This window comes from Aythya fuligula, chromosome 3 (genome assembly GCF_009819795.1).
Source record: "Aythya fuligula isolate bAytFul2 chromosome 3, bAytFul2.pri, whole genome shotgun sequence".
Classification (NCBI taxonomy): Eukaryota; Metazoa; Chordata; class Aves; order Anseriformes; family Anatidae; genus Aythya; species Aythya fuligula.
In genome coordinates this window covers 14,607,711-14,621,363 of record NC_045561.1, presented here as the reverse complement: position 1 = coordinate 14,621,363, position 13,653 = coordinate 14,607,711, and the positions used below count along the sequence as shown (strand labels likewise).

At 36.9% G+C, this 13,653-nt stretch overlaps 1 protein-coding gene across 19 annotated transcripts in view; it reads right to left on the bottom strand.

The window, feature by feature from the left end:
* NRXN1 (neurexin 1) overlaps positions 1-13,653 on the bottom strand; it is a 716,955-nt gene that overhangs the window by 619,645 nt on the left and 83,657 nt on the right. Inside the window, exon 5 of one of the 19 annotated variants that reach the window (XM_032185624.1) lies at positions 10,938-12,408. The exons of 17 other annotated variants lie outside the window; for them this stretch is intronic. In XM_032185624.1, the coding sequence (XP_032041515.1) occupies positions 12,383-12,408 (26 nt within the window). In that variant the 3' untranslated portion in view covers positions 10,938-12,382. Of the gene's footprint in view, positions 1-10,937; positions 12,409-13,653 lie in introns of those variants that run through there. One more of the 19 variants, XM_032185623.1, reaches the window with a different exon arrangement.

The window sequence follows — 13,653 nt, the reverse complement described above, 5'->3', positions numbered from 1 at the left end:
TGTTGCTGGTCCTCCATAGAAAATCTAAATGGGAAAAATGCAAACATCAAATATTGTAACTTGGCTTTGGGTTGCAAGACCTAAAACTCATTTCATTATTCCCGTATTATAAGATCAAACTCCTCAGACATCTTATATATTACACATTTCTTCTTCTTGAAATCATCTCTTTAAAGATTAAAAAAAAAAAAAAAAAGATACAAGTTATTCAGATGAAAAGTCATAGTTAAAGCTTTTTAGCTTATAGCAACCAAAACTGGAACATTGAAAACTTGCTTAGCACACCTGTGTTTTTCCATAGCCCTTCTTGGTTGACTGCAACTGCTTTCAGGAAAAGAATAGATAACCAGAAACAAGAGTCAGCTAACTCTGAGCAACTTCATCTTAACAAGAACATATTCCCAGCTCTAAAAGCAATTTAATCTCTGTATTGTCAATATTAAAACCGTATTTCAAGTAATATTGTATCTTTGCATTCTGATTTGAATAGAGTAATTAACAATAACTTCTTAGTGTCTTTTGATTTATATAACTTGCTGAATTTGATAATTCCACAAAATCATCTAATTCTTTCTCTAACGTAAATTTGTGACCAACTGTGTTTTTGTTACTAGGGCAGTTTGTACATGCTTTTGCAAATACTGTAACTGCTGAACAGCAATTTTCTTGTTATATACTTCACATATGAAAAAAAAAATATATATATATAATATATGTGGTTTTTAAATCCATAAAACCCATAACATTAAAAATAATAACAGTGAACAATAAACCTCATTTTAATTAATAGGAGTTTTGCCATGGACTTCAGTAAGGCTAGGAGTATTTAGAGTAAGGCTAGTGCTTTAGAGTATTTAACCAATAAATAAGATTGCAGACAGATTATTCATTTAAAGTAGAGTTAAAGATCAGAAATAAAATTTCAATATATTTTATGTTCTGATATATCCATTGCGTACATTTTGAAGTGTTCAGGATGCAAATATACTGAGGTCCTAGCCTGAGACTTTCTTTTCTGTAAATAAAGGTTACTATGTGTCAGTTATAAAAAAGTAATCTGACTACACTTGACAGCTAAAGCAAAACCTCAGATTTTTCTTTACAATATGATATGCCAGACTAAATGCATTGCAGAGCACCTTATTCAGCAAACTTCAATTTTCACACTTTCATTGATTTTATAATAGCAGACAAGAACTGAACTTCTGAGTATTGGAAGGGAAGTAATTTTACACCCCACATATTCTTGGCTGATCCAAACCTTAAATCTTTTCTGAATGTGTCGCACTCACAACAAAAGATTGAGTATGCAGGATTCTATAGTCACTCTGGTGGTTCTGCTGTCTGTGGTGGGTCAACCTGGCAGTGACTCTGCTCAAGGCACCATGCTACAGCCCAGTGTTATTCCCAGTTTTGTTTTTAGCCATGATGTAAATATTTCACATAGTGCTGTTATCTTCAGTATTTTAAGAATTCTTTCCAGACTCTCAGCAGATGAGTAAAGAGAGGTCAAAGACCTAATAAAGACCTTTTCCACTATTTATATACTAATCAAATCATAATATATTTCACATTTAAATGTGTTTCTAAATTCAGGTTAATAGTCCATAGATAGGACTATTAGTATTCAGGTTAATAGTGCCATAAAATTGCAGGCGCATTTTTAAGCTACTTTGAAATAAAATGTTTTAACAGATTTTAATTAAAAGAGAACAAGCAAAAGCTACCAAAGCACACTCAGGGCTATGGCCACAGCTGTACCATCGTAGCAGTTCTGTGTTCAATGCCAAAATTTAGATCTTTGTATATTCTCAACCTAGGTTGTAACAACCATAATTTAGACCATTGCTCATCAACTTCTTCACAGATACAGGAGTTTCCAGCACTAATATTCTCCCAGCACACAAAGGCACTTAATATTTTCACATGTATTGTAGAACAACCCTGTATGCTAAGCCAAGCATTGTAAATTCTTGCTGGTGCAGCCTCTTTAGTAGTTAAGTTAGATCTCTGCTAGTATTGCAATGCTTAGGTCCACCTTGTAGACCTTTACTACTAAAGGATTTTTTTTTTCTTTAAAATTAATGGTAAGAAAGTCTGGCTGCTTCTGGATGTATAAATGAATTTGAAGAATTTAAAAATGTTACTGAAAATCACCCCTATTTGCCAAAAGGATGACAAGCTATTTGCACAAAACCATTGAAAGAATTATGGGAGATGTCAATAATGAATAGGATAACTGTTCTCCAGCTTGATAACTAAAGAGAGCTTGCTGATAAATTTTAAACACACTTGGCATGCTGTATTGTGTTCTAGAGTCACTTTATATAGCCATCACTCCTGGATTTATACAAAAAATAGTTCTGAAATAGTGCTACTTCTGTTTCAGATTAGTAGACATTTTAATGCCTGCAAGTAACATTTGTACATTTATATACCAATTTCTCATAAAATTTTTAGACTTAAATATCTAGAGTTGCTTTTTTTATTTATTTTTTGATTGTTTGTTTGTTTGGCATTATCCATGTTTGGATATAAAAATTCAATGCCTTTATTTAGGGGAAGTATAAATGCTTGGACATTATATTAAAACACATTATTTTATGGCATAACATATGCTCTACCAGTTCCCTTTTTCTTCTACATTCTATTCTTTTCCACCATTATGAAAATATTGAGATTTGAAGCATTTGTGCCCCTCAAGGTCTTTATGCTTTTAATACTGTGGTTTTGGTATAGGCATATAGAAGTAACTAGATAACCACATGTTAGATTTAGGTACCTTCATACTTTTAGAAAGCTATCTGAATACATATCTAATGATTATGTTTTGGAGAGTCAGACTTTATCTTGACTATTCTCCTTTATTTAAGGTTAAGCTATACAAAACCTCATGAAAGTTTTGGTGGAAATGGTCAGAAGCTCTGTTTAAAGTAAGGAATTCAAAACCAGTTTTACCTCATCCTTTTCTAGCTTGTACAGGCAGATATAGCAATTTTTTTCTCTTCTCTTATGCCTTTTTATGCTTTTTATTTCTTTTACTACCACTGTCAACTCCTGGATGGCATGAGCACACTCTGCTACTTAATCTTGCCCATGGACCTAATCTTGTTAGGCCAATACCATAGGCCTCTGGCTTAAGACTTGGAGGTCTTGGATTTTTGTCTTCATTAGCCTTTTTGTCTACATATGGACCTACTTCAAAATATCCTTCTTCTCAACTGGTCTGAAAGCATGCATGATAAAGTATAGACAGTTCAATTAAATTCATTATATCTGAAACGATTCTTTGCTGATATACCAGCGATGTTTCTATCAAGCCTACATATTTAGTATTAGTTTCAGAGATATTTCAGAGTTAAAATATAGCAATGAGGGGAGGAGGATGGCTCTTTTCTCTCCCTGCAAAATATTGTCATAAAATAGTATAGTTTTGTTATCAAGTCAATTATGAATTGAAGATATAAAAGCACTGGAGTTGAAATGTCTTGACAAAAATAAAGCATTGTTAAACTCTGATCATATATCAAAAGTGACCAGTATGCATAAGCAGTGTTCTTCTTTTAAAAGATTAAAGGAAGAAGTAGGTAGCTTGCACTGGGCAGACCTTCCATATCTCTCCAGCAGTTTTCATTATACTCTCAAGCCAAGCAAGGACCTTGGGATACTGAAGGATTGCCAGGTCCAGGTTTTGCACTTCTGAGTTGTTGTCCACTCCCACACTGACAGTTCTTCCCAATTCCCTTTCTGTTACTTCTGAACTTTTCATCTCCTAGCAAAGTGGATGGATGGTTGTTTTTATTAAAGACTTGTCAGTCATAACAGAAGATAAATTGAAAAAAAAGAAGCAGCAGAAGCAGCAGAAGCAGAAGCAAAAGCAGAAGAAGAAGAATTAGAAGAAATAAAAGAAGAAGAAGAAGAAGAAGAAGAAGAAGAAGAAGAAGAAGAAGAAGAAGAAGAAGAAGAAGAAGAAGAAGAAGAAGAAGAAGAAGAAGAAGAAGAAACGGAAGAAGAAGAGGAAGAGGAAGAACTACGGATTTTTAAAATTTTTTAAAGCTTTTGCTGCAGCTACCTTACATTTACAGAATGGAATAATACAACTTTTATGTGTGTATTTCTGTAGCTCTTCTTGGCATCACTGAGACTTTATAGACACAGGCAGTTTTCAAAACTGTCTAGAAACATATTTAAATATTGGGCTACTGAATTTCCTTGTATAATTTTCTACTTAATTTCTTAGCTTTTCAGGGGAGTTTTGAACATGTAACCCAGGAAGGGCTCCCCTTATTACCTTGCGCCAAACTTCTTTGTCCTCTCACAGCACAAGCTTCTTGCATCATGCCACATGCATTTAATCAGCGAAGTACTTCAGAAAAGAAAGATATGTTGTCTTACAATGAAATTCCCTGTCAGGAAACAGGAATGAGAAATGCATCAAGTTTAAGTGAAGTTTATCAGCTTTACTCACCCTTCTCATATTCTCTGAGGTTTTTACTTAGGATAAGGAAAAAAAAAATCCTTCTCTCAGTCCACATTCACACTGTTGTCGTGATCAAAGTAAAACTAAATACTTTTCAGTGCATGATAATTAAGTGCTCCTGTAATCCAAGTAACGTTTTCTCTGTCTCCACACAGGCAGTGGTTTTGTTCTTAAGACTATAGAAACCCTGCTCATTACTCACTTTGAAAAAAAAAAAAAAAAAAGAAACACAAAACAAGGCGAAAGGAAAAACAGCCCAAACATAACCATAAAGAAAACTGAAATCTAGAATAGAAATGCTAATCTAGGTAAGAATACACAATGCAATTTATCCAGCAACATGGTTCAAAGTTTTCTCTTCTTTCTTTCCTCTGTGTTACTACTGATAAAAATTCTCTTCCAAAACCATGTTCATTGGCACTGCTGTGTATCTGGCTTTCTTCTGATTGCCTATTAACAGACAAAACCCTTTCTTCAATAAGCTCAAATGTTGAAGTACTCCAAGGGGCTCCACTCAGAGCTCCTAAAAATAAAGGAATCTTACTTTTGAATAAAAGTCACAGAGATTCTAGTGTACATGAAAACTTTCTTTCAGCAGGAATAACATGACTAGCCATGGCAATAGTCCTGACCTCTGTTCACTGATAAACAAACACCTGCTGAACGTCAGTAGATGCAATAAGAGCAAAACAGTCATTGAAAACTGTACGTTAAAGTATAAAGTCCATGCTTCAACTGAGAGTTAGGTTTCTCTCTATCCCTCAGCACAATGGCATATGTTCTACAACCATGAATATATCAGGGCTTAGAAGAGGGATTCATCCATTCTCCTGCTAAACAAAGACTCTGAGAAACCAGAGGCAATACAAGATAAAATAAACCTAGAGAGAGAGAGATCATATATTGCAAATATGAAGGAAATCAGGTTGATATTTTTTTCTTCCCATGCATTGATTTATGTGAAGGTAAATATTACTAGCCAATGTAAATGATCTAATTGTAGCTGCTAGAGGGTTTTTGTTTGTTTGTATTTGCTGTCAATTTCTGTATCTCAGCTTTCAAAAATATGATAGCATCCCTGTAGTGACATTTCAGTATGCCTGATTCTGAAACACTTCTACTAAATTAATTATCCGAAAATAACAGATACTGCCAATTGGGAAGGATGACATTGAACCCAAGCAGAAAGCTACTCACAGAGCATCTGAAGTTGGCACACTTGCAGAACAGCAGCGCAGTAGGAATTATGGACATATATTTGAAATCTGGTCATCTGGGTGGCACTGGTACAGTTTGAACACATTCCAGAGATGTGAAAAAAGAGTGTTCAGGATGTTCTTAAGAGAGCAGGCTGAGTGTCCTGTTTTCCACTTGCTTATGGCTTTTCCCAAAGGGAAAGTGTACTGATGGGTAAGTTTCAGCTTCATTAGGGCCAGAGGTGGATTGAAAAATGAAGACAGATGTGGTGAAGAGAATGCCTCCTATTTACTACACAAAGAGCTGCTTCCATATTATATGGTGAATAATTAGAGAATAAAATAAAAAACTTGTAGCAGATAGTTGATGTTTTGTCGTTGTTGTTGTTTTTCCAAGTGATAAAGCTACTATATTCTTCCCAGTGGCACATACTCAGCTGTCTGTATATTTCAGCCATTATAATACAATACATTATATTATATTATATTATATTATATTATATTACATTACATTACATTATAATGGCTGAAATATACAGACATAATATAATATACAGACATAATATAATAATATTATATTATATAATATTATAATTGTTAATAACAGGATGATAAAAACCCAATATCTGTCGACCTACAAGATATTAAACTGAACATTAGTAATTAGTAATTGATGTATACCTTGACAGTCAGCATTTCTCCTTTCTGACGTTTTACATATATTATCAGGGAAAAGTTTTGACTAGAAATATTCTCACTTAACTGAATTAAATAAACCCTACTTTTTTCATATGTTCTTGGAGAAACTGTAAACTCCCATTTGTCTTCTTTAATTTTAGCAAATAACAGGATCTTTCCCTGGCTACAGTAAAACTGAAGATTAATGAAGCATTTGAAGTCTTCATGAATAAAGATCATTCTGATGTAGAATAAGTCCTTCACTAAAACAGCCTATGATTCCATCCTCTCCTTTTGTGTGAGCATACTGCAGCTAACAAGACTATTTAACTGACAGTGAATATACAATTGAATTCTGAGGTTCAAAGAGAAACTAAATATTAGAAGACTGGGGACAGTCTTTAAATTAAATCCCTGTGTCCTAAGAAGCTGGTATCTTTCTTCTGCCTAACTTATAGCATTCTTATGGACTGATTTGGCCTCTGATTTTTAAAATTTTATGGATTAGATCACAATTTCTATTCCTTGTTTAATTTGTCGGCTTTGCATAGGCATTTTTCCCTTCATCATAGAACAAAATGAACAGCTACAGTTTTGCTGCACTAATGTGGGCAAACAAATAATTGACAAAAATGTTTTGTCCAGCTTTAGTTGGTGTAGCAAGCACTGTGTAGCATGGTAACCTCATTTCTGGAAGACCCCATACACTATTTAAATGTGATATGGGATTCCCTGTTACATTAAAATGTTGAATGAATTAATTTTCTTGAAATTTAATTACACATAGCATTCAATATAAGTTACTCAAAGCAAATGATCACAGCAAAATGTTGAATTTATTTGTGGAAGAGCTAGACAGAACTTTGAGAAAGATCGATAATTTTTGATGCGTGCTTTCATGCATGTTGGAGGTTTCTCTATGAATATTTCAGTTTTCATTTTAGGTTACGACTTAACAGAATGCTTTGCATGTTTTTCCAGTTAGTCCATAAGGAATTTTATGGCTTGATTTGGAGTTTTTGGGGACTCAGTGATGCATAATTTCATCTATGCAAGAAATATGATAAAATTATTCCTTGTAAAATAAAACTGAGTCTGCTGTTTTTGAAGTCTGACAATTTACTTACATTACCACAGTAATTTCTCCATTATATGTGATTCATAGGCTTCAAGGCCAGAAGGGTTGTTTTTGATTATCTAGTCTTATTTCCTGCATAATACAAATTATGGGCTGTCAACATGAGAGACCTTCTTTTTAAGCAGTTTAGTGACTAAGATCCTAGGAAGTGTATTTTTAGTTTTTCTAAACCCTGCTCTTCCGACTTCGGTCTCAAGAGTACACTAGCTAGGTAGAGAAATATAGGCACATTCTTACCTCCCAAGGTGGGTAATTAGCATGACCTAGATATGTGTACATTTTTGAGAGTTATATGTACTTATTAAAAGATACAGAGCTTATACAAATCTTGTAGGTGTTCTGAAAAGGAAAATAATAATTACACTTTTGTATTACTTCCATAAAAGCTCAATAAAAACAGAACTTTTGAAAACTTGTTTCTTTAACAGGGCTACAAGTCCATGGGTCCGGATGGGATTCATCCCCGGGTGCTGAAAGAGCTGGCGGACGTCATCGCGGAACCTCTCTCAATTATTTTTCAACGATCCTGGGAATTTGGAGAGGTCCCAGTAGACTGGAAGCTGGCAAATGTTGTGCCGATTTTCAAGAAGGGTCAGAAAGAAGACCCTAGCAATTACAGGCCTGTCAGTCTCATCTCAGTGCCTGGTAAAATCATGGAGAAGTTGGTTCTCGAACTTATTGAGGCGCACCGGGGGGACAAAGCAGTCATTGGTCCCAGTCAGCATGGGTTTGTGAAGGGTAGGTCCTGCCTAACTAATCTGATTTCTTTTTATGATAAGATCACCTGTATGGTGGACCAAGGGAAACCAGCTGATGTGATTTTTTTGGACTTCAGCAAGGCTTTTGACACGGTCTCCCATAGGATCCTACTGGACAAAATGTCCACCATACAGCTAAATAAAAACATCATACGATGGGTGAGCAATTGGCTAACGGGCAGGGCCCAAAGGGTTATGGTAAATGGGGCTGCGTCAGGCTGGCGGAGGGTCACCAGTGGGGTCCCTCAAGGCTCCATTTTAGGGCCGGTACTTTTCAATATTTTTATAAACGATCTGGATGTAGGAATAGAAGGTATTTTGAGCAAGTTTGCTGATGACACCAAACTTGGAGGAGTTGTGGACTCCAGTGAGGGTGGAAAGGCCTTGCAGAGGGATCTGGATAGGTTGGAGAGCTGGGCGATCACCAACCGCATGAAGTTCAATAAGAGCAAGTGCCGGGTCCTGCACCTGGGACGGGGAAACCCTGGCTGCACGTACAGACTGGGCGATGAGACGCTGGAGAGCAGCCTAGAAGAGAGGGATCTGGGGGTCGTGGTAGACAGCAAGTTGAATATGAGCCAGCAGTGTGCCCTGGCAGCCAGGAGGGCCAACCGTGTCCTGGGGTGCATCAAGCACGGCATCGCTAGTAGGTCAAGGGAGGTGATTGTCCCGCTCTACTCTGCGCTGGTGCGGCCTCACCTCGAGTACTGTGTGCAGTTCTGGGCACCACAGTATAAAAAGGACATGAAACTGTTGGAGAGTGTCCAGAGGAGGGCTACGAAGATGGTGAAAGGCCTGGAGGGGAAGACGTACGAAGAACAGCTGAGGTCACTGGGCCTGTTCAGCCTAGAGAAGAGGAGGCTGAGGGGAGACCTCATCACAGTCTACAACTTCCTCGTAAGGGGGTGTCGAGAGGCAGGAGACCTTTTCTCCATTAACACCAGTGACAGGACCCGCGGGAACGGGGTTAAGCTGAGGCAGGGGAAATTTAGGCTTGACATCAGGATGGGGTTCTTCACAGAGAGGGTGGTTGCACACTGGAACAGGCTCCCCAGGGAAGTGGTCACTGCACCGAGCCTGTCTGAATTTAGGAAGAGATTGGACTGTGCACTTAGTCACATGGTCTGAACTTTTGGGTAGACCTGTGCGGTGTCAAGAGTTGGACTTGATGATCCTTAAGGGTCCCTTCCAACTCAGGATATTCTATGATTCTATGATTCTATGATTCTATCCATTTCAGGATCAATGCAAGGTACAAGTCTCACACCTAGTTTAGACCAATGAATAAAAATCAAATGCATGTATTTTCCTGGAAGAGAAAATAAATGAAACATAGTAGTGACTTATGGGTGGAGACATGGCAGTCATTTTTATCACATATTTTCATTATCAAAAACTTGAGATACTTGCATTTCTGAGAGGTAATGTATGAAGCATAGCAAAACTGAATGGTTTCAGGGCAATTTTATTTATCTGCATTTGCACATATATTCTGAATGCAGACGTGTGTATGTTAAATGTGTATATGCCATTAAAAATTGTAGAGAGATTTGTCCTTTTAGAATTGGAGTTTTACTCTATGTATTCTGTGCTTCTTCATATTTTCAGCAGGAATAGAGGAATATATTTTCTTCACAGTTGTCTAAAAAGCTCCTTTCTTTGTTCTGAAGGGACATGTAGCAGTATGTTTCAGGTGGCCAAGAAGGCCAACGGCATCCTGGCTTGTATCAGGAACAGTGTGACCAGCAAGGCTAGGGAGATGATCGTCCCCCTGTACTCAGCTCTGGTGAGGCCGCACCTCGAGTACTGTGTTCAGTTTTGGGCCCCTCGCTACAAGAAGGACATTGAGGTGCTTGAGCGGGTGCAGAGAAGGGCGACAAAGCTGGTGAGGGGCCTGGAGAACAAGTCCTACGAGGAGCGGCTGAGGGAGCTGGGCTTGTTCAGCCTGGAGAAGAGGAGGCTCAGGGGCGACCTTATCGCTCTCTATAGGTACCTCAAGGAAGCCTGTAGCAAGGTGGGGGTTGGTCTGTTCTCCCACGTGCCTGGTGACAGGACGAGGGGGAATGGGCTTAAGTTGAGCCAGGGGAGTTTTAGGTTAGATGTTAGGAAGAACTTCTTTACTGAAAGGGTTGTGAGGCATTGGAACAGGCTGCCCAGGGAAGTGGTGGAGTCACCACCCCTGGAAGTCTTTAAAAGACGTTTAGATGTAGAGCTTAGGGATATGGTTTAGTGGGGACTGCTAGCGTTAGGTCAGAGGTTGGACTCGATGATCTTGAGGTCTCTTCCAACCTAGAAATTCTGTGATTCTGTGATTCTGTGAGTAGGCTAACAGTGAGGCTCAGGTGGCTTTATGTCAAAGTTCAGAATATAGACTTGCCATAGATCTTTTTCTTAGTCTAATATATGATGTATGGACATATATGGATGTGTATCTCCTATACTGAGACATATGTAGTACAAAAGTCATAAAATTATGAGTTTCCAATTTTACCTTTGTTTCTCCCATCCTGCTCTCAGGATTTATATGTTCTTTTATGAGGTCTGAATTTTCTTCCAAACCTTATACAGTTACAATAATGAACAGGATCCTTATTTGAATAATTTATTGCAGAGGACTATAGAGCCAAAAGACTGCTAAAGACACACACACAAAAATCAGTTCATGACTAAAACAGACACAGCAGTGTTTGAAGGTTCATAATGATGTAAGCACCTTCACGTACCCCAAAAATTTATAGTCTGCACAAGTATTCAGGTGAAATGAGAACATAACTTGTCCAACACTTGTACCACAGTGATCTGGGGATGTTCATTTATGTAGATTAGAATTAAAATAGAATAAGAATTTTGTGACCTCTCACATCATCCTTATGGTGATGTAAATATTCACCAGTGTTACAGTTCAACATAATAACTCCTAAATAACTCTACTAAAATTGAAAACTATATGACTAGTCAGTAGCCACAGTTAATTATAATATCATACATCCATTTCAAACACATCTTTTCACAGTGAAAACAGCATTGCCAAAAAGGCATTTGGCTTTAAATTTAACTTACACGTTGTTTTGCACAGGTTCAATAGTAAAATCACAAGGATAGTCATTTAAGAAAATTGTATCTCATATGCTTGCAAAATTAGTTTACAACGGTGATTTGCCTGTAACTGAGCTTGATGATTTTCTGAAGATTCCTTAAGGACTAGTGCAAATACTAAGTATAGTACCTTATAATCCCAAGTTCTTAAGCAAAGTCATTAACTGAAAATACCAAAGGACCAGCTCCTTGTATTACTAGCAAAATGTCTGCAATGCCCTTTTGAGAGGGAAAATGCTTATCTGGCACCTTTGCGATATAATCCAAGTTCTTCCTAATACAGATATTCAGGGTCAATGAACAGGTAAATCAGGCATATTATTTATAATTTTTAATCCTAGAAAGGTGTTGCTAACAAGTCAGAATGGGCTTATATAATTACCAGTATAGCCTGTCAGAAATCATTCTGCTATGGTTTCCAGTTCCAATTCAGAAGCACGTTAATGGTCACAGGAGGAAATTTAATCTTTCTCTTTGGTTGTATACTCCTTCTGACAATGGGCTAACAATAGCTTGTGGTATTAAACACAGGCCAAATGAATGGGTAAGTATGGGCAATTACAATAAAAATTTACTGGCCTATACTCACTTACTGATAAATTTTGCTTTCTCAGTAGCCTATTCTCTGTCTAAATACATAAAGACAGATGAAAGGGTTTAGACCCAGCATATTTTATTTCCTCACCATTCCTTTTCTGCCTGAAATCATACCTCACCCCCAATCCCCCGTACCAATATAAAGAGCCTAGTCAAGTCAATACTATAATGCCAACATCACAGTTATCTGAGGTTGCCTCTCTACAGCATTAGGAGGTACCAGTGAGTCAGTCCAGACTTTTCCCTTTCTTAGGAATAAAGGTCTACTTTAAGCAGGCAACAAGATGTACTGGAATCTCTAAATCACATTAACAAGTTACAAAAACAGACTTTAAATGGTGTGTGTGTACTCATCATAAAATTAGTGTGGGTATCAACAGCAAACAAATATAGCTGATGTTACTTCTTTCAGTAGAGTAAATGATTCCAGTAAAGAGATTTAATTGCTTTTCTTTCCTCCTATGCCTGAAAGAAAAAGATATTTTGATATCAGGTTAGTATGTATGAAAATCATTAAAAGAATGATGAAAGTGCCACTTTGTAGCAAATTCCATGGTCCATTGTCCAGGCTCAATTCCTATGAAAGTTTTCTCCTTTGTGCTCCTGAATTTCCCAGTTCACTGCTCAGTTTCAATGTTATACTGATACTTAATTGTTCTGGGTGGTCCCTGAAGTGAAGTTAGAAAGTTACCTTCAAGCAATTAAGAATGACAGGGTTTTGGAAGGTTTGGAGTATCAGGAAAGACATATATCAGTGCAAATTATGTTGGTTAATTAAAAGATTTTAAAGGAGACTGGATAATTCAAATTTTCTTTTGTTTCTAAGTAGCTTGGCATACTATTACTGCCATAGAAATATAAAGCACCATAGAGTTAAGAGAGTGTGTTAAAAGTCTTGTGCACAGCACTGTTACTTCACAGGAACAATTAACTCTGATGAGACTCTTTATGTATCTTTTTCAACTCTTTTATGGGGAGTCATTCTCAGTGGAAAGATATTGTTATGATGTACATTTAGAGAGAATAGTCCATATTTTCACTTACATTACTACAGTTCCATGGAATTCTTAAACCTTCTTAATTCTCATTAAATTTAGCTTTTTTTAAGAGATTGTCATAGTTTTCTACTAAATTTAGTAGGTATAGATGTAGACAAATCATAGCCATTTTTGAAAATTCTTCTGCTCAGGGCTCTGGCCTCTTTCTCCTGGTGAAACTGGTGAAACTCCACTGAGTGTGATTCTAACCAGATTAAATTCAATTGAGACTCCTACTGTAGGTGAGATGTACTATCTCCAATTGCTTTTTGGTTTTCACTAAAATAATAGAAATTAGAATCTGTTTGGCTTAATTTGTATAGCTGTTATTTGACTCAGCCAATGACTGAGTTTATTCCCATAGTGCAACCTAGAATGAAGCTGTAATCCTTAGTGTTACTCTAAAGATGCATTTGGCTCCATAATGCTGTTAGATATTCAATAAAGGTATAAAGAAGTAGGTTCCAGGGTATGCTACAGAATACCAAGGAATCTTGGATACAACTTGGATACAACTCTGAAATCTCTATATCATTGGAGACACATATGAAATTTGTATCAAACACCCATGGAATTTGTGTGACAAGATACAGACTGCTGCAGCTTTTAATTCTTATTTGCTAGTGTAACAGATAAATATCGCTTAAAAAAAAAAATTAAAAAAAAATGCTTC